Source organism: Herpailurus yagouaroundi, unplaced genomic scaffold (genome assembly GCF_014898765.1).
Source record: "Herpailurus yagouaroundi ecotype Mexico unplaced genomic scaffold, PumYag 186, whole genome shotgun sequence".
Taxonomy (NCBI): domain Eukaryota; kingdom Metazoa; phylum Chordata; class Mammalia; order Carnivora; family Felidae; genus Herpailurus; species Herpailurus yagouaroundi.
Window position 1 is genome coordinate 46,646,236 of NW_024412417.1, and position 18,068 is coordinate 46,664,303.

Sequence of the window (18,068 nt, forward strand, 5' to 3'; positions counted from 1 at the left end):
ACTCATCTGCAAACAGGGACGACCACATGGTCCCCTAACTGGTCTCCAGTGGACGACCGCTGTGAACGCTCAGAGGGTTCAGTGCCGGCAGGTGGGGGGAGGCCGGCTGGGTCCCACGAGCTCGGGTGTGGGGCCACTGGCAGGAAGGCCCATGGGGAGACACCCAGCTACCAGCTAGGGGCCCTGGGGCCTCACTGAGGGGGTGTGGCTGGGAGGAAGGGCCTCTTCCTGGGGGGATGGCCACAGGCCTGGTTGAGCTTTGTGGGAGCACCTGGGGCAGCAGGGGTGAGGCATCGCTGCCTGCTCCCCGCTGGGAGTGGGGGACCCAGACTCTGCACAGACCCCACCCCAGCCTGGGCAGTGATCTTCGTCCGACCTCAGCCCAGACCCGTGACCCCATTGTAGCCTATATGCTGCTCCCTGTTCCCAGCCAGTCTAACCCCTCAGCTCTGCCAGTCGGGGACAACTTCAGGCTCAGGTGGATGGTGAAGCCTGCCCAGCAGCCTTCAGCCCTGAGGACCTGTTCGGGGATCCTAGGCAGCAGGGCTGGGCCCTCTGCTGGGGTCTCCCCGGGTGCCCAGAGGTTGGGGGCAGTGAGGGGGCAGGTCAGCCCCTCAGGGAGAGGCTTGTAACCCTGTGGTTCTTCGGGCCTTTTTTCTTCTTTCTTTCTGGTAAACACACACACACACACACACACACACACACACTCGGGAACATCCTGCTGCCCCAGGAGGAACAGGTGTTTGTGTGTTCAGGGCGCCCTAGGCTCTCTCCTTCCTCACCTGCACTCCAAGCGGAGGCTTGTGCTGGGACAGCTCAGGTTTGGGGCCGCGGCTTCCTTCCCTCTGCCTTTCTCCCCCTCCGGGGACACTTCCCATTCGGCCCTCCTAGGGCCATGGCACAGGACCGAGTGTGAGGTGTGGCACCTGCCCTAAGCCTGGGGACACCTTTCCTGTCCGGCGGCCCAGGCCTTGGGCCCTTGCCGCACCTAGGCCGAGCCCCCATGGGCTCAGCTTGCCTGGCGGACGGCTGGAGAAGGGGGTGCTGGGACGGGGGCAAAGGTAAGGGGTGCTGGGTTGGGGAACGGAGGGCCTGCCCAAGTGAGCAGATAGGGTGCGGCCGGTGGGGCTGGGGCCACTCCCAGTGGCCGGAGGGGTCCGATGACCACTGGGTCACAGCCTGAGGGGCTTCGGGGGCATCTTGTATAACCCCTCATTGTGCAGATGGGGAAACTGAGGTCATTGGTGTGCCCGCGGTGTCCCAGCCCGTGTGGGGGGGGGGGTAGGGGTGGGGGTGGGGTTGGGTGCTCCTGCTGGGACCCCAGCCCAGGAACTTTGGGGCCCAGGGAGGGAGAGAGGGGTGTGTGGTGGTGCTCGATGGTGGTCTCTGTGGCCCCGGCCGCTTCCCTCCCTGCGGCCATCGCAGTGTGACCCACTCCTGGCCACCTGCGCGGTCACACCTTGGCAAGCGTCTCGTAGCCAGCTGGCCCTTTGGCCGCTGTGGTCTGCCTCTGCTTCTCCAGCTCCCCGCGGGCAGAGCCCGGTTTGTTTACTCCCGCGCCCGGCCGGCCCTGTGGGTGAGCGGTGGAGACAGCGGAGGGGTGGAGGTTCCCACGGGGCACCCGTGAGACATGTTTAAGGTGGTTTGCAGCTATGAGCCGGGCCGCAGTCCTCTCTCCGTGCTGTTTTCCCCGGTCACTTTAGCACCCACGCTTGAGCCCCTTTCCCTGAGGACTGGCCGCCCCGGCATGATCTGGGCTCAGAAATTCCCCAGAGGCCCGGGATTCCACAGAGCAGTGTGGCTGGGGTGGGGGTGGGGTGTCTGCTGGTCAGCAGAGGGGGACCCAGGCTGGAGGTGGGGGCAGCCTCTGTTGCTATGCAGACGGCCCTGAAATCTGCACACTGGGTTAGAGCCCACTCGTGCGGCGTGTGTCCCTGGGATCCCTCCCTCCGTCCCTTTTCGCTCTACGCCGGTGGCGGTCGGGGCTGTGAGCCAGACCTGGCGGGAGCTGTCAGTCCTTGTGCTCCCAGGTGGGGGAAACTGAGGGCGGAGGAGGGTCACTCGCTCAGCACGGTCCTGCGGCAGGGCCCCAGGGAAGCATTGACTCCCTCGCCGGGGTGGGCAGACTTGCGCTTCTCACAGGAGACGGGGGGCTCCCGGTGACGCCCTTTTCTGTTCGTTTCCTCTCCTGCAGACGTTAGCCTGCTGCTGAGCGGCCTGGGATTTATGGAGAGGACCTCGGGGGGGCAGCTCTGAATTCTGCCCGGGCCCAACATCGCCGCGACGCCTGCTGCCGAGGGGGCCTGCGCGCCTCTGGCCCTCACCATTGCCCTCGCCCGCCGATGTTCCCTGCTGTCCGGCCCAGGGCCGGCTGTGCCGCCTGAGCCCCCGGGCGCCCTCCAGGACTCGCAGTACCCCGATGGGGTAACGTGACAGAGGCCCTGTGTGTCAGAGCCGCCCGCCCCCGCGGCCGCCGCCCACCCCCACCGCTGGTCCAGTTCAAGTTCGGTCTTCCTTCGGCCCTTGAGGGTCTGGGGCCCGCCTTTGAGCGCAGGGGGCCGCTTGCCTGTCCACCGATGCAGAGGGGGCGTCCCCAGAGGCAGGCAGTGCTGGACGGAGCCACGGCGGCCCATTCGCTCCGGGCTTTTTAAAGTTTGCCTCGCTGGGTTTTTGGTTGCCTTTACTTTTACTTTTGCTTCTCTGGGGCCCGTGTCTTTCCCTTGCTTTGTAAGGAGCTGGACTCTGCTACTCAGCCCTTCCGCCTCCGAGGTGTTTGCAAAGCATCTGTGCGGCTGGGGCGGGTTTGCAAGGGGTTTTCTGTGTCTCGATCAAGCCCAGGGATCTCGGTCTCCTCGGGCTGTGGGGGGGGGGGGGCAGGTGGGGGCTTCTCCACTGCGGCCCCCAGCCCCGTGTGGGGGCTCCCTCCCTGGGCCCCGCCCGGTCCTCGGAGGAGCATGGCCCGGATGAACCGGCCGGCCCCCGTGGAGGTGAGTTACAAGAGGATGCGCTTCCTGATCACGCACAACCCCACCAACGCCACGCTCAGCACCTTCATTGAGGTAGGTGGGGCCCGGAGGGGTGTCCGCACGCCTCCCGAGAGCTGGCGGGGGTGGGGAGCGGTGGACTTCGAGCCGTCAACCCACACACTGCCTTTGGGAGCAAAACTGTGGCCCCGGTTATAGGACCCCAAGGCGGGAGCCCGGAGTGTCCTGGGGAGCTCGGTGGGAGGGCAGTCGTGGGGTCAGCAGCTCCCTGGGGGCCTGCAGGGCAGGACGGTGTAGGGCAGGGGGTAGGTGCTCCATGCTGTGTAAATTGAGGCAGGCTCAGAGGTAGGAGAAGCGGGCATCAGGCCCTCAGGACATCGCCTGCACTGGAGCAGAGGCTGCACGGGAAGGACGAGGGAGGGGTCCCGAGGTGGGAAGTGGCTGTGGAAACAGCTCGAGGCAGGCAGAGAGGCCCACGGCGGCAGGCGGAGTCAAGTTCCATGGCCAGCCCAGGCTGCAGGAAGCCTGCTGGCTCTTAGGGAGCCCTTGGGTTAGGACCGGCAGGGCCGGAGGCTTCAGGGTGAAGATCTGTGGGGGAAGGGGCTGGGTAAGGGTCTGAGCTGGCCACAGGAGGAGTGGCCACCGTTGGCGTGACCAGAGGTGTTTGTAGAGCTGTGCATGGGTCTCAGACCCTCCTCCCTTCCCTCTGTAAGGTGAGAGCTGCCCCCATGGTGCTTGTCATAATGAAACAGGGGCCTGGGCGGGAGAGGACCCGAAACACTGTATAGAGGGAGGCAGTGGGTGCCCTGCCATCAGGGGCCTGGGCCTGGACACTGCCAGGGGCCCTGCAGACGAGGGCTGCCCCTCTTCACAGCTGACACCCTTGAGGTAATAGCAGGACGTGGGGAAAGACTCAGCCCAGGACTCGGCACAGGACCCAGCCTGGGGTCAGGGTCTGTGTGTGACCGGGGTCAGGGCCCAGAGTGTGACCGGGGCAAGGTCGTCTGTGGTGAGGGTCAGGGCTCAACCCTGGGCTGTGTGGCAGCCCCTTTGCCACACGCACAGAGGAATTCGGAGGTGGCCCTATGGCCTCCGGGCCCTGTCCGCCTTCCTGTGCCCCCCCATTCTCAGAATCGCTGTCCTGCCTCATTGTGTCCAGTGTCCCTACCGCACGATGAGCAAGGTCTAGCAGATGGATGACTCGTCACTGCTCCCAGAATAGCTCTGGAGCAGGTGTGGTGGGGGTAGCCCCTGCCCGTGGCCCCCGTGGAGCAGACCCCCCGCGTAGAGGATAAATATAAACAGCCTGGCTGTGAACTGCCTTGACCTTTCCTCTGGTAGCCTGGGGCTTCCCCACCGCTGGTGCCCGGGGTCTTGCCTCCCGGCCGCCATCCGAGCAGGTGCCGGCCCTGTGCACCGTGAGGTCCCCCGCCCGCTGAGGCCTGCCCCTCAAGAGTCTGAAGGCCCTCGTGTGGGGTCCGGCTGTGCCCTCAACTGGACCCGTCCACGAGAGCCTGGCCAGGAGGCCAACTCAGAGTGGGGACCATGCAGGGCCACGTGCGGACCACAGTGTCCTGTCCCTGCTTGGGGACCCAGGAGCTTTGTCTGGAAAATGCTGGTACGGGGCGGGGGCGAGGGGGGGTTCCCGAGCACCCAGGATGATGGCAGAGATGTGCTGGGAGGCCAGGCTCATGGCTGGTTAGCTGCGATTGCAGCGAGGGTAGGCGGGGACACCCTGCCCTCACCGGGTGGGCTCAGGGACCCTCGCCCAGAAGCATCAGGAAAGCCTCTTCTACCCACAGCAAGTCGTTGGGCCCGAAAGGCCGCCCTAGTGGTTACTCTTGGCATCGGCCTTTCTGTTTTGTTGTGGGGGGGCCGCGGCCCTGCCCTGGGGGCCCCAGACAGGGGGTACCCACCCCGGACCCCTCAGCCCCAGCCCGGCCTGCCTTCGTCCTCCCTCCCTGCCAGGACCTGAAGAAGTACGGGGCCACCACCGTGGTGCGGGTGTGCGAAGTGACCTACGACAAGGCCCCTCTGGAGAGGGACGGCATCACCGTGGTGGTGAGGGTCTTGGGGCCCCGGTGGTGCTGCTGCCGCCCTGGGGGAGGTGGGTGGACGGGGCCGGCCTGCACTGTGAGCTTGCCATGAGGCGGGCCTGCGGGGCCCCGCTAGGGCCACCTGCCCCCCCCCCCACCGCCCCCCACCGTCACTGCACAGCAGCCCCCACGTGGGGCTCTGTCATGGAGAAACCGAGGCTCGGGTCAGTCACCATCTGAGGCACAGCCAGAAGGTGCCAGAGCTGGGACCACGTGGGGGGGGGGCACCTTCAGGATGGCACCCCATCCCCATCAGGTGGCCGGCGGGCGGGAACGAGACCTCACTGTGCAGGGGTCCGAGCAGGGTGGGACAACCGGGGGTCCCACGGGCTCCGTGCCGGCTCCTCCGTGTGCGGGCCGCCTGGGGGCTCATCTCAGGCTTGTCGGTGTGGGAACCGTATGGTGAGGAGGGTGGGGCAGGCACTCCTGCGTGGCCCCTGGGGAAGCCATCCACAGAGGCCCAGGGGAGGGAGCCTTGGGGCTGTTTCTTTGGTCCCTCGGCCCCGGGGACCCGAGTCCAGGCGCAGGAAGGGACGACCGTGCTGCCACACGCCTGTGGGTCAGGCCACGTGTGTATGGCGCGTCCCCTAGCGCAGGGCTGCCCAAGGCACAGGGTGGCGGGGTGGGGGCAGCTCTGGGTCCGGTGGCCTCGGCCTGTTCAGCGCCAGAGGACCCCTTAGTTACTAGCTTCCCCTCAGCGAGCCGCCTCCCGGTCCACCTCGGGGGGCCCACTCGACTCACCTTTGGTGCCCGAGGAGCGGTTCCCCTCTGCCCCACGTGAATCTCCTTCACTGGGACCTAAGTATCTCTGTCTTCACGGCAGTGCCCTGGGCTGGGCCCTTGCTCCGGAGGCTCCCCACTTCTTCCAGAGCGCTCGGGGAGGTGGGCAGCACAGCTAATTTTTCGAAACCAAATTAATCCCTGAACATCTGGAGAGGGCCCAGCTGTCACTGTTCTGGAATCCAGCTCCCGGAACAATGGGTCTCACCCCTCTGCCCTCTCTTCACTCCTTCCCGGTAGCTGGGCCGGGCCTGCTTTGTGCGGCCGGGCTGGGAGCTGGGGACACAAAGAGGCACCTGTCAGGCACATTTGTAGTCTACGCCCCTTGGGCCTGCCCACCCAGAGTCGCTCAGGCTGTGACCCTGGGATGAGAGCGTGGGCTGACAGGGAGGGGACATAGTCACCGTGCTTGGGAAAGGGAAGGATGGGGTGTTCAGGGAAGGCTTCCTGGAGAAGGGGGCATCTTCTTGGAGCCGAGAGGATGAGGAACCCCCCGTGGGGACTGCCTGCCTTGCCGGCTTCCTGCCCTTTGGGGCCTGCTGTCCCTCCCCTTCGTGGGGTCCCTCTGTGCTTCTCAGAGAGACGACCTTGTCTGAGCCACAGGCTGGCTGGCCCCGGGGGGCCTCTAGCCTCACTGGCTGCCGCCCTCTGCAGGACTGGCCGTTTGACGACGGGGCGCCCCCGCCTGGCAAAGTGGTGGAGGACTGGCTGAGCCTACTGAAGGCCAAGTTCTGTGATGACCCTGGCAGCTGTGTGGCCGTTCACTGCGTAGCCGGCCTGGGACGGTGAGCCGGCGGGGGCAGGGTGGGGCTCACGGGGACGTGGGGATCCCGAGGTCCACCTTGATCTCGGACGTGGGCGCTGGGCCCACATCACACATGACCACGGGGTGGGAGTCCCTCCCCAAGTCTGATCCCCCTCCCTGCTGCTGGGGGTTGCCACTTTGTCCCTGTGCTCGAGCCGGAAGGAGCCGCCACCCACCCCCCTCCCTGACCTAAAAACCCATCCCCCCAACAGCCACGTATGACCGTAGTGACCTGGGCAGTGGCCCCCTGGTTTCAGGGCGAGGGCTGGCAAGCGGGGTTGATGGCAAGTATCAAGCCCTCATCCCAGGCCAGACGCACGCCCTGCTCGCCCCCTGGCTCTCCTGCGCGTTTACACGTGGGGAGCCTGAGGCGCAGAGAGGGTGCCCGGCCCACCTGGGGCTGCACAGCAGGTGGTGGGGCTGAGCTGCTGCCTGTGCCCTCCACAGAGGGGAGGTGCTGGACAGCTTTTTGGTGGATGTGAGGGTGAAGGCATCGCCCCGCGCCCTCGGCAGGCGGCCCGTCGGGGGAGGGGTGGGGGGCCGAGGCTTGACCCAGCCCCGGGTCTGTCCCCAGGGCTCCGGTCCTCGTGGCACTGGCTCTCATCGAGAGCGGAATGAAGTACGAAGACGCCATCCAGTTCATCCGACAGTGAGTGGCCGGGGGTGGGGGTCGGGGTGCAGGCATTTGGGGGTCCGGGCTTAGGGGGTCCTTATCCTGGACTCCCCACCCTTGCCGGCAGGCACTCCTGGCCCCTGGCCACAGGGTGACCTCCGAGATGCCCCCAGTCCCACACAGCCTCATTCTGTAGTATCGACGCATTTGTGAGGGCCCTGCAGCCAGGCCGCGTGCCCCAGCGGGGACCGGTCCCTGTGTGCGGCCCCTGGAGCTGGGAGTGTGGGGTGAGGAGGGGCCCCAGGCCCTGTGGTCCACGGTGGTGTGAACGCGGACAGGCTGCGGCACCCAGCAGGTCCAAAGCACAGGGACTCAGCACAGCTTAGACTCATCCTTCACGCATATGGCCCTTGGACGTGGTTACAGGGGGCTCTGCTCAGGGAGCCTGGGCCCCCAGGGGGGCAGCCCTTCTCCAGCGATGCCAGTCTCGGGGCCGGAGGGGCTCTGGAAGCTTTGCCTGCAGAGTCTCCTGCACTCCCATTTTGTGGGCCCCAGCAAGCGCGTGGCGACGCCTGAGGTCGTGGGTGGGTGGGGACGGTTGACTTCCTGAAGTGCTTGGTGGGCAGCCTTAGGGGTTCCCCATGTCCTATCATCTGAGGCCCTCACTCCCTCCCTGGCTGCAGGGCTGCCCGGGCGTCACCCTGTGACCCTGTAGGAGCCCGTGGCCTGGGGGTGGGGTGGTACCAGGTAAAGGAGGAGGGCGGGTACCATGGGGGGACAGGGCTCGGGAGCTAGCCTGCAGGAGGTGACCCCAGGCCGGGTGAATACTGGTAGCAGTGACGGCAGATACGGGAAGGGTGACATCAGCGCTGGGAAGGGCCCGGGAAGGGCCTGGAGGTGAGGCGAGCTCTGCCTGGAGCTCGCCGGGGCTGGGCAGGTGCTGAGCGTGCCCCCTGACCCCGTCTCCCCAGGACCCCGCGGCTGGCTGGGCAGGTGCTGAGTGTCCCCCCCCCCCCCCACCACCACTGACCCCACCCCTGTCCTGTCTCCCCAGAAAGCGGCGTGGAGCCATCAACAGCAAGCAGCTCACCTACTTGGAAAAATACCGGCCAAAGCAGAGACTGCGGTTCAAAGAACCACACGCACACAAGACCAAGTGCTGTGTCATGTAGCCCAGGGCCTCCGAGCAGGGGCTCCGCGCCCGCTGCCGCCTCGCCTCCTCTCCCGGCACCTCGGCACCCCTGTGTCCCCTGGGCCCAGCTCACCCTGCGTGCCCTCTGCCGTCTCATCCCGTCTGGTCATCCCTGTGTCTCCGTCTGCCCGTGTCCACCACTTTGCGGACCTGCCCTTCCCTTTGTCTCTATGCCCTGCGTCTCTGCGTCTGGGCCCCGGAGCCCCGTCTCTCTCTGCGTCTCTGGGTGTCTCTGCCTCTCCCTGAGTCTGATGTCTCGCTCTTCCTGGCTCTGTGCAGCTCTCTCTCTGTCTGAGGCTTAGCTGGGGCGCCCCGGCCCGGCCCTCCCACACTGTCCCCTGGGCAGCTTTCCTCTCAGGCTCATTTGTTAGGGGTCAGGTGTATTTTTTAGCCACTGGGCCTGACCCCTCCTCCATCCTGACCTGTTCTTGGCACTTTCAGTTACTGGGTCTGGAGACTGTCAGATGTCCTGGACACCAAAGGCAATAAAATGGGACTCTGTGGCTGTGTGTGCGTGGAGAGTGGGGTGCGGGGCCGGGCGGGGTGGACGGGGGTGGGGTGGGGGGGGCGCCTTGGGAGACTGGGTGGGGCCCCGGGAGGCCACTGCCCACCCCCTGACCCCAGGCCTTCCTGCTGGCGGCACTGGGGCTCCCCCTGGTGTCTGTGCTGGGTCCCTGCGCTCCCTGGATTAGGGGCCCGGGACGCATCCCTGATCCAGCAGAGTGAGCTCCTCTCTGATGTGGCCTGTGTGGGGCCCTGCCCAGTTGCCTTGCCATTTTGGGGGGGGGGTGGCAAGGCCGGGTCACCAGGGCCGCTCCTCTGCAGGACAGACGGGGAGTCACTCGGTAATTCCTCAGGGCCTCGTGTCCAGTGGGGCGGCTGCTCCTGCCCCCACCAGGTGCCCTCATTTCGGCCTCAGAGGCCGGGAGAAGGGTGCAGGCGGTGGTGGCCACTTGGCTGAGGTGGAGGGACGCCCCATGCCATCAGCGCAGGGTGGGGAGAGGAGGCCACAGGGACACGGGGTGAGTGAGTCTGGGTGTACAAGAGGCCGGGGCCGGGGCCTGCCTGGGACTGCCATGCTCAGGTCTCCCAGAGCTGGGGGCCCCTGCCTGGCTGAGGAAAGGGGCACGGCCAGAGGAGGGGCCCAGGGCTGGCCTGGCTGGCTGGTGTGGAGCGTCTGGGGGTGGTCTGTGCCCGGCAGGTGCTGGGAGCCACCTGTGGATACCACCCGGAGGCCTTCACGGATGGCATTTCTCCCAGTGGGCACTGGGACCCAGTGCCCATCTTAGGGGTCACAGCACCGGGCCTGGCATCCAGGCCACCCCATCCTTGCGTGTGCCTGGCCTGAGACTCCCTCCATCCCACTCTGGGATGGGTCCGTGGGGGAGGGCTTACCTAGCTGTCCGGATGTCACCCCTTGTCTCCTTCCCAGGTTGGAGGCACACCCAGAAAGGGCAACATCAGGGCCTTGGCACAGATTCGTGTCCTTGGAGGCAGGCGTCCCCCGCTAGGGGCCATCCCGCTAGTACTCGAACAACAGGCCCCGGCGAGGGGGGCGGTCTCTGGGGGCTGCTCCCTTCTCGGGGACCGGGGGTGTGGCCAGCAGGGACACAGGCCCAGTCCCTCAGTCTCCCCACTGGCCTGGCAGTGAACGGTTGACACTGGTGTCATTAATAGGGCACCGCCTGTGTGCCCGGCTCTGTAGAGCCCAGCTGCCCTGCTAGTAGGAGTTGGGACCCTCCCTGGTCCCAGACTCAAGGCTTGCCTGGCACTGTTGGCTCCAGGAACCCACCGGGTCCAGGCCCACCCAGCTCCAAGCTTTCTTTCCCTGAAGCAGACTTCCCGGAGGAGGGTGTGCAGGGGCCAGGTGGTGAAGCGGGTGGGTGAACCCAGGGAAGGTCCCCCTTTTAGGGGAGATCGTACCCGTGCCCAGAGACCACACCCACCAGGCTGGAACTAGGGGACCCTGTAACCTGCTCCGTGGTCCTTGAGGAGCACATCCCCCATGCCCAGCTAGGGGGTTGGAGCACCCAGGGAGATCCGTGCACAGGATGGGAGTTGTGAAAGGGAGAACCACCCCAAAGTCGCTCCTCAGGGGGCTTTATTCGGAGACGGACAGACGGGTAGGATGGGGGCCGCAGACCCCAGCCCTCTCTAGGCTCCTGGGTGGAGGGGGCCCCCAGCTCTATGAAATGGAACACACCTGAGAAGGCTAGTAAATGCGTGCTCCAGGAAGGTCGCTGTATTTTTTTGACGCACCATCCAAGTTTTGGGGCCCCCTCTGTGCCAGCCCTGTGCACCCGCATCCCTGCCCCAGGGCGCCCACAGTCTGGGGGGGGGCGGGGTGAGACAGCCTGGGAGTTTGGTGCAAGGGTTGGGGGGGGCGGCTCAGGCTCAAGGTGGGCTGAGGAAGGGCTGAGAAGGGGGCTCCCTCTGGGGGGGGGGAAACCAGCCCGGTCCTTTAAGAATGGGGCCGCGTGGCCGCCCCCGGGGGGGGGAGTGGGGGAGGTGCTCCGGATGGAAGGAGCTTCCTGAGCAAAGGTGTGGAGGGGCTGTGTGCGCACTTGAGACACAGGGTAGGTGGGTGGCCGGCTGGTCGAGTGGGGGGTCCTGAGAGACTGCCTGGGACTCAGGCCCTAGGAGGAACTTCGACAGACCAGGGAAAGGCCCATCTGCCCATTTCACATGTGGGGAAACCAAGGCTGAGAAGGGAGGACCTGGCTGAAGGTCAGGCTGGTCTCCAGGTGGCTGCATGGGAGGTGGGGGTGCTTGCCGGAAGGACCGTCTTTGGACTCAGTCCTGTGAGGGGTCCGGGGAGGAAGGTCTTTCTGCCCATTTTACAGATGGAATAGCTGAGGCTCAGAGAGCTGAGACCCTTGCTTCGGGCCATACACAGCTCACCCAGGCCCCGCTGGGAAGGTCTGGCTCTGGCCCAGCCCTGACTGGACTCCAGAGGCAAGGGGTCATGGTGGAGGGAGACCTTGAGTCACCCGGACTGAGGGAGACCAGCCAAAGGACCGTTTCCCCACGGCCCGCTCCCCAGTGACTATTAAGCTCCAAACCAGAGACAAACTGAAGACTCAGGGGTGGGGGGGGGGGGGGGCTTGGTAAACGGCTCCATTCCACGGTGGCTGCCCTTGAACAACCTCCTCGGTACTCAGACCCTGGCGGACCATGGCTCCACCTGACTTCCACTAGCTGTCATTTGCAGGACCCTGCACAGACTTCACAGTTTGCCTCTGGGATACCTGGTCTGCCCCCTCTACTCTAGGCCTGTCCCTGTTCCCTAGTCCTGCCGGGGTCCCGTGGGCTTGCCTCGGTCCTCTGGGGTCACGAGATGGCGGGCAGGGAGCTGGCAGGTGTGAAGGTTCTTTGAATCTACATCTTTTTTTCAAATGGAAACATCTTATGCATCCAAGCTCCGTGTGGACGGGGCAGGGTTGACCAATTCGGTGGGCACAGGGGAGGAGGAGGGTGAGGGAGGACGGCTGGAGGTCACTGCGGTCTGGCGGCCATCTCCTGAAGGAAAGACAGCTGCCTGCTGGCAAATTCCCGGATGCCGGGCTCTGGGTCTCTTTTGAGATCTTCAAAAGCTCCAGGGGAGGAGAGACAAGTCAGAGGTGCCCCGGGGTCCCGTCTGCCCGCAGCCCCACCCTGGTGGAGGGAGTCCGAGGGCCCATGCTCCCGGAGAGCAGCCCCTCCTTCCAGCAGGGGTGGGGGCGTGGCAGGACCACACCTGGACCCCACCTCCTCTGCCTCCCCAACCCCACCTATTCCTCGCCCCTCACTTTTGGGTGCCCACCCACAGCCTTACTTTATTGGAGCCTCAGGTGGAGTGGGTGGGTGTGAGCCCCATCCCACAGGTGCCCATCTCTACCTCTGGAGGTGTGGGCTGGGGGTCCAGGGCGGGGGGAACCTCCAGAGGTGGGGTGGGAGGTGTGGGCTGGGGGTCCTGCGCCGGGGGACACGGGCTGCTTACTGCAGAGCAACAGGTTTGTGTCCATGCTGTTCACCACCTGGGACACGGCCTGGGGGTGGTAGCAGATGTTGTACCCTGCGGGACAGATAGAGGAGCCCGCCAGTGGAAGAGGGCTCGCTGGCGGGTGAGCGTCAGACCCTCTCCAGGCCTTCCGGGGCCCCTCACCCACCACCTCTCCTCTCCTGCCAGCAGACCCCGAGCTGCGCTTGCAGTAGCCTGGCAGGTGCTGGCGGGCCGGACCAGGGCAGGAGAGGGTCAGGATGCTCAGGCAGGGCAGGCAGGAGGGTCCCGGGGCCCGGCCGCCCCTGCTCACCTATGAAGAGCGCAGCCCAGGTCTTGATGTGGTGGTGGCGGCTGTGCAGGTAGCTGAGGGCCTGCGCCAAGTGGATGCTGAACTCCTCCTGGCTGTGGGTCATCTGGCCGGAGGACAGCGTGCCCTGCTTGCTGGAGCAGGGACTAGTCCAGAGCCCCAGCCCAGCCCCGCCCCTGCCAGCCCCGGGGGGCTGCGGGTGCGGTGAGGGACACAGCGGCGCGCCAAGCCTGGAGCCTCGCTCCTGGCCCCGCCTCCCGGCCCCGCCCCGGCCCCGCCTCTCGCCCCCTCCCCAGGCCCTATCAGGCAGGCCCCGCCTCCCGCCCTCGCCGGGGCCCCGCCTCAGCCCCGCCTCCCCCCCCAGGCTCCGCCCCAGACCTCTCCCAGGCCCCGTCCCGGCTCCGCCTCCAGGCTCCGCCCCCGCCCCAGTCCCCGCCTCCCTCCCAGGGGCCGGTCCCGCGCGCCCCAGGCCCCTCCTCACCAGGCAGGTCCAGAGGAAGTGGCGGGCGCTGAGGCCCCTCTCCCAGGCCAGCGTGCAGAAGAGGGTGTGCCGAAGCCGCCAGCGGAGCAGCACCGCGCAGCGGTACAGGGCGAACTTGGCTTGCTGCGGGGACAGCCGCGGGAGGGGTCACCTGCCGCCCGGGCTGTCCGGGCTGGAGGTGTGTCCCCCCCCCGCCCCCCTCAGACCACGAGCTTCAGGTGGGTCTGGGGCCCGATGCCGTCCTCCCCCGCTGTACTCTCAGCCCACCCTCGGCCTCTGGGGCAGCCCCGGCTCCGGCCTCAGTGCCTGGCTCCCGGCTGCTCCCAAGGCAAGTCTCCCATTCATTTTGGAAGCTGCCGCTCGATGCCTCTCTTCGGCCGCGCCGTGTCTCATTGGCCTCAGCACGGGGCACGGCTGGCACATGGGAAAGCCTGACCATTGCACCAAGTTCAGCGAGCAACCCGAGCCCCCGCCACGCGGCAGGTGCTGCGGACACGGCAGAGACTGGAACAGGCCGGGTCCTGCCCACACAGAGGGCGCGGCGGCACGCGTGCACGTGCGTAAGCGCTCGCATGCACGTGTGTGCGTGCGCGTGCACGCGCACGGGGCGAACCTCAGTCACGGACACCAATGCCGGTGGCCACACCTGCTGCCCGAGAGCAAGGCTGCTCCCTGCCGCCATCTGCACACCTTCAGCCCCGCCAGGGGGAAAGCCCGGCAGCGGGCACTCACCGTGACGACGGCCGGACAGCGGTCCTTCAGGTGCAGGAGCAGGGGCACCAGGCTCTGGTGCACCTGGGTTCGCAGGCCGATCAGCTCCCTGCCTGCCGCTGCTGCCACCAGGTCCCCGAACAACGCCATGGCCGCCGCCCGGATCCCGTCCCGCTCCTGCAAGACGGGGGCTCAGAGCCACAGCCAAACTTGCCTGGGGCCCCCACCCTGTGGAGGAGATGGGGCTCAGGTCCCTCAGCAGAGCCCTCTCACCAGGTCTGGGGCCCCTGGGCAGGGCCGTGCCTCCCTCTCAGGGCCCTTCGCGGGTCCCAGACCCTCCACCAGGACCTGAAATCACTTCTCTCTCCCTCGCAATCTCACCCCGACCACCCAAGTGTCACGAAAGTGATGTGTGTGTGGGGGGGGGGCGGGGCGTATCCCCCCTAGTTCCCCAGTGAAGGGAGACAGTCACTGCCAGCTTGCGGGGCGCTTCGGGAAGGTGCAGAGGGTGGGGCTGGAGGGCCTGAAGGGCGATGCTCTTCCAGCCTCGTGGAGACGGGGCCGAGCGCCACCTGGCGGCCAGTGGGCCCAGTGCGGCCCAGGTGCGCCGGGTGCACATCCAGGTGTGTCCGCCTTTGGGGCTCCTCTCCCCAGCCCCCAGGCCAGCGGGCAGAAGGGGAGTTGGGGGGGGGTCCCTCTGCCTTTGAGGACCTGGGGTAAGCACAGGAGGGGGGCATAAGCAGGGCACGTGCCCGCCTCCGCCGGGGCACACTCACGTCGTCGAAAAAGGAGCGGGCGTTGATGGCCACCAGAGGCTTTGCGCGGCTGCGCCGTTGGCGCCCAGGCGGTGCAGCACGTCCGACACGGTGCCCATGACCCGCACAACCACCTGCTCGCTGTTCTGGAAGAAGCCGTTGAGAAAGGCCGGCATCTGTCTTTGGAGCAGGCTTCCCTGGGGGGCAGGGGCGCCGGTGGGCCGAGCGTGCCAGGAGTGGGGGCTCCTGCGCCCTACCCCGGCCCTGTGGGTTGGACCCGGAACAATCTCAGGCCCTCCCTCCGATGCCCCTCCCCAGCCCCCGTCCCGGCCTGGGTGTCTGCCCGGCATAGTCCCCCTAACTCCGCTGGGATCCCGCCCCAGCTCTGCGCACAGGGCAGCTGTGCTCCTGCCCTGGTCTGCCCCCCAGAAGCTGTGTGGTCACGGACAGGGCTTTCCTCTCTGAGGGGGTCCTCCTGGGGTTAAGGGATATTAGCCCTGCGTTAGGTGGCTCACAGCTCCTTCTTTTTCCAGTCCCCATGCTGGTGAGAAGGCCCCCCACCAAGTCCTGGAGACCACTCTTCCCTTCCTCCGCCTCACCCTGCCTTCACCCCTGTTCCCGGCCTCCCAGTGGGCCAGCCAGGGAGGGCCCGGGGACAGGACGAGACAGGGTTGGTCAGCTGTGCACAGACTGAGGTCATTGGTTCCCTAGTCACAGGGAACTCGGGTGCACAGGAGATGGTTCCGGACCTCCTACGTTACAACGACCACTGTCCACTTGCACACTACTTTAAACAAGACCGAATTCATTCTCAGCCAGTTCTGTCTGTGCCTCTTGTTGGCCTGGTGCTCGTGAATTGTCCAGATGAACGGTTGGAGAGCAGCCTGTCGGCAAAAGGATGTTTCCTGCCGTTGGGCCCCTTATCAGTGATAGTGTGGTAAACCAGTGTGATTTTTACAACTTTAAAACAAGTCTTCAGCCACCTCATTGGCTTCCTGAGCTCTGTGGGGTTTTACAATATTAACTTTGCAGCAAACGACTCATTTCACAGTAACAAACACTTTCTGCACACCTACAGGGTACAGCCAGGGTGCTGGGATGGGACTCGGGTCCTGGCAGTGAATGGGCAGAATGGGACTCTAATGGGAAGGACCAGAAAACAAATCACGCATAACACAATGGGTGTCAGAGGGTGACGAGCAGTGTGAGAGAAGATAAAGCAGGGGATAGAGTGAGCCGTGGTGGAGGCCGTGGTGGAGGCTGGGGTTGTTACAGAATTTAAGTAGGATCAGAGAAGGTGTCACTGAGAAGGTGACGACTGAGGAAGTTCTTACAGATGTGCTGGAAAGGCAGTCCAGCAAAGGGAGCAGCATGTGCAAAGGTCCTGAGGCAGGAGCATGACTACCCTGTTTGTGAGCAGAGGAGAGACTGATTCACATCCTCACAGGAGGCTGCTGGCTGCTGGGTGAGCCTACACCGGAAAGGAGAAGGGGCAACCATTGGGACCAGGGAGGGGGGTGCAGTGGTCTGGGGCAGATGCTGGTGACTTCAGTGAGGGCAGCAGCGGAGTGGGAGAACAGTCGGATTCTGGGTTTGCCTGGGATTTCTTGATCGCCTGGACGGCCCCCAGGTTTGGGGTCCCCATCGGCCGAGATGAAGGTTGCAGGAGGTGCCTATTTGTGGGGGTGACAGAGTTTGCTGTGGATGTGCTGAGTTGGAGATGCCAGCTAGGATCTGAGCAGTGAGTCAAGGCTGGCGTTCAGGTCTGGGGTTGGGATGTGGATCTGGTGGGCAGTGGGCCAGTAGATGGCACTTAAAGATCGGAGAAGGCCAGCAAGGGAGCGGCAAAGACGGGGAGGGGGAATGGACAGGAGTCCCGGGGCGCCATCCGGTGCCCGGCCAGGGACAGGAGAGACCAAGGAAGAGGCCGCCCAGGATGTGGGAGGGAAACCAAGCGAGCGAGGTGTCCCGGGCCAAGGGGATGGAAAAGTCACACGGTCTGTGTGCTGAGGGGCCCGATAAGGGGTCCCCCGGGCGGGAGGTCACAGGGCACCTGCACGAGAGTGCTCGCAGGCTGGCAGTGGGGGTGGGGGACGCTGCCTGGAGGGCTCCCTGCTTTACTCCACGGCAGGCGAGTATTTCATTAAGCATTGTGTTCGTGGCATCGTCACACAACCTCCAACAAGCACCAAAGGGCTGCTGCCGGGAGGGCCTCCTGCCACAGCTGGCCGCGTGGTGTCTCCGTGCCTCCTTGCAGCCCGGGGCGACCGCGTGGCCAGTCGGACCGGAGCACCTGTGGGTCGTGCCCTCAAAGGGTGGGGTGTGCCTGCCGGCTGGAGTAAGGTGGTGGCCGCGCAGACCCTCCCAGGAGGGCAGCGCCCAGGGGCAGGGGTGCACAGCGAACAAGGAGGAGCGGATCAGGACGGCCGCGCCCCTGGAGAGAAACGCACGTCCACCCTGTTTACGCCGCAGCTCCCGTGGGTCTTGGGCACGTGCTACATTCTGGCCTCCTAGTACACGTGCTACCTTGCCGGTGCAGTTTGTGTTTGGCGGTAGGCGGAGGTGGCCACGAAGGCGCGCACCGGTGAGTGGGAGTGGTCCTGTGGGTCCTGCAGAGGGCGCTCCTCTGGTGTGGGGGCAGTGACCGCTGAAGACCCTCAGCCCTGGGCCCTGCCCCATCCCCGCCCGGTTCAGCCCGTGCCGTCCCCACACCAGCAGGCCTCCTTGGCTGGCAGTGCTCTGGATCTGCCTCGTTCCCCCAGCCCCGCTGTGGCCACCGGCTCCCACCCCACTCGGGAACCATGCCCCCTCCCTGGCCCTGGCCGTCCTGGTCTGGCAGCCCTCCTCCTGTCTTGTCCACTCTCCACGGGTCCCACCTGGTGTGGGGCATAGAGGAGGCACACGGAAGCGTCCTATGACGGGCCTGCAGGAACGGCTGGAGACGGGTGTGTGGATGACGGACCACTGACCCACTGACGCACTGATCCACTGACCGACTGACAGAGTGAATGAATGAATGATAGAGCAAATGGGAATAATGGAGTAAGCGAATAACATATAAAGAGTGAACAAAAGGAATAATGAAATAATGAGTCATAGATGAAGGGCCCAAGGAGCAAATGGATGCGTGGATGGGCAGGTGGGTGGATGGGTGGCTGGATGGTGGGTGGATGGATAGATGGATGGATGGATGGATGGGTGGGTGGGTGGATGGATGGATGGTGGGTGGGTGGATGGTGGATGGGGGGATGGGTGGATGGACGGGTGGATGGACAGATGGATAGATGGATGGATAGGTGGATGGATGGATGGATGGATGGTGGGTGGACAGGTGGGCCGATGGTGGATGGGTGGGTGGATGG

General features: G+C 65.6%; 2 protein-coding genes across 5 annotated transcripts in view; one reads left to right on the plus strand and one right to left on the minus strand.

The window, feature by feature from the left end:
• PTP4A3 (protein tyrosine phosphatase 4A3) overlaps window positions 1-8,975 on the plus strand; it is a 28,223-nt gene extending 19,248 nt beyond the window's left edge. For 3 of the 4 annotated variants that reach the window (XM_040494555.1, XM_040494556.1, XM_040494554.1), the window contains exons 2-6: window positions 2,195-3,059; window positions 4,953-5,045; window positions 6,515-6,645; window positions 7,240-7,314; window positions 8,333-8,975. In XM_040494555.1, the coding sequence (XP_040350489.1) occupies window positions 2,955-3,059; window positions 4,953-5,045; window positions 6,515-6,645; window positions 7,240-7,314; window positions 8,333-8,450 (522 nt within the window). In that variant the 5' untranslated portion in view covers window positions 2,195-2,954 and the 3' untranslated portion in view covers window positions 8,451-8,975. Of the gene's footprint in view, window positions 1-2,194; window positions 3,060-4,952; window positions 5,046-6,514; window positions 6,646-7,239; window positions 7,315-8,332 lie in introns of those variants that run through there. The other variant, XM_040494553.1, reaches the window with a different exon arrangement.
• A 2,879-nt stretch (window positions 8,976-11,854) lies between these two features.
• The window catches only part of LOC121043091 (maestro heat-like repeat family member 5), a 61,920-nt gene continuing 55,706 nt past the window's right edge, over window positions 11,855-18,068 (minus strand). The window contains 9 exon segments of the mRNA XM_040494623.1: window positions 11,855-12,063; window positions 12,450-12,524; window positions 12,763-12,865; window positions 13,241-13,363; window positions 13,973-14,128; window positions 14,728-14,762; window positions 14,765-15,144; window positions 17,000-17,140; window positions 17,233-17,332. Of these exon segments, the coding sequence (XP_040350557.1) occupies window positions 11,966-12,063; window positions 12,450-12,524; window positions 12,763-12,865; window positions 13,241-13,363; window positions 13,973-14,128; window positions 14,728-14,762; window positions 14,765-15,144; window positions 17,000-17,140; window positions 17,233-17,332 (1,211 nt within the window). The 3' untranslated portion in view covers window positions 11,855-11,965.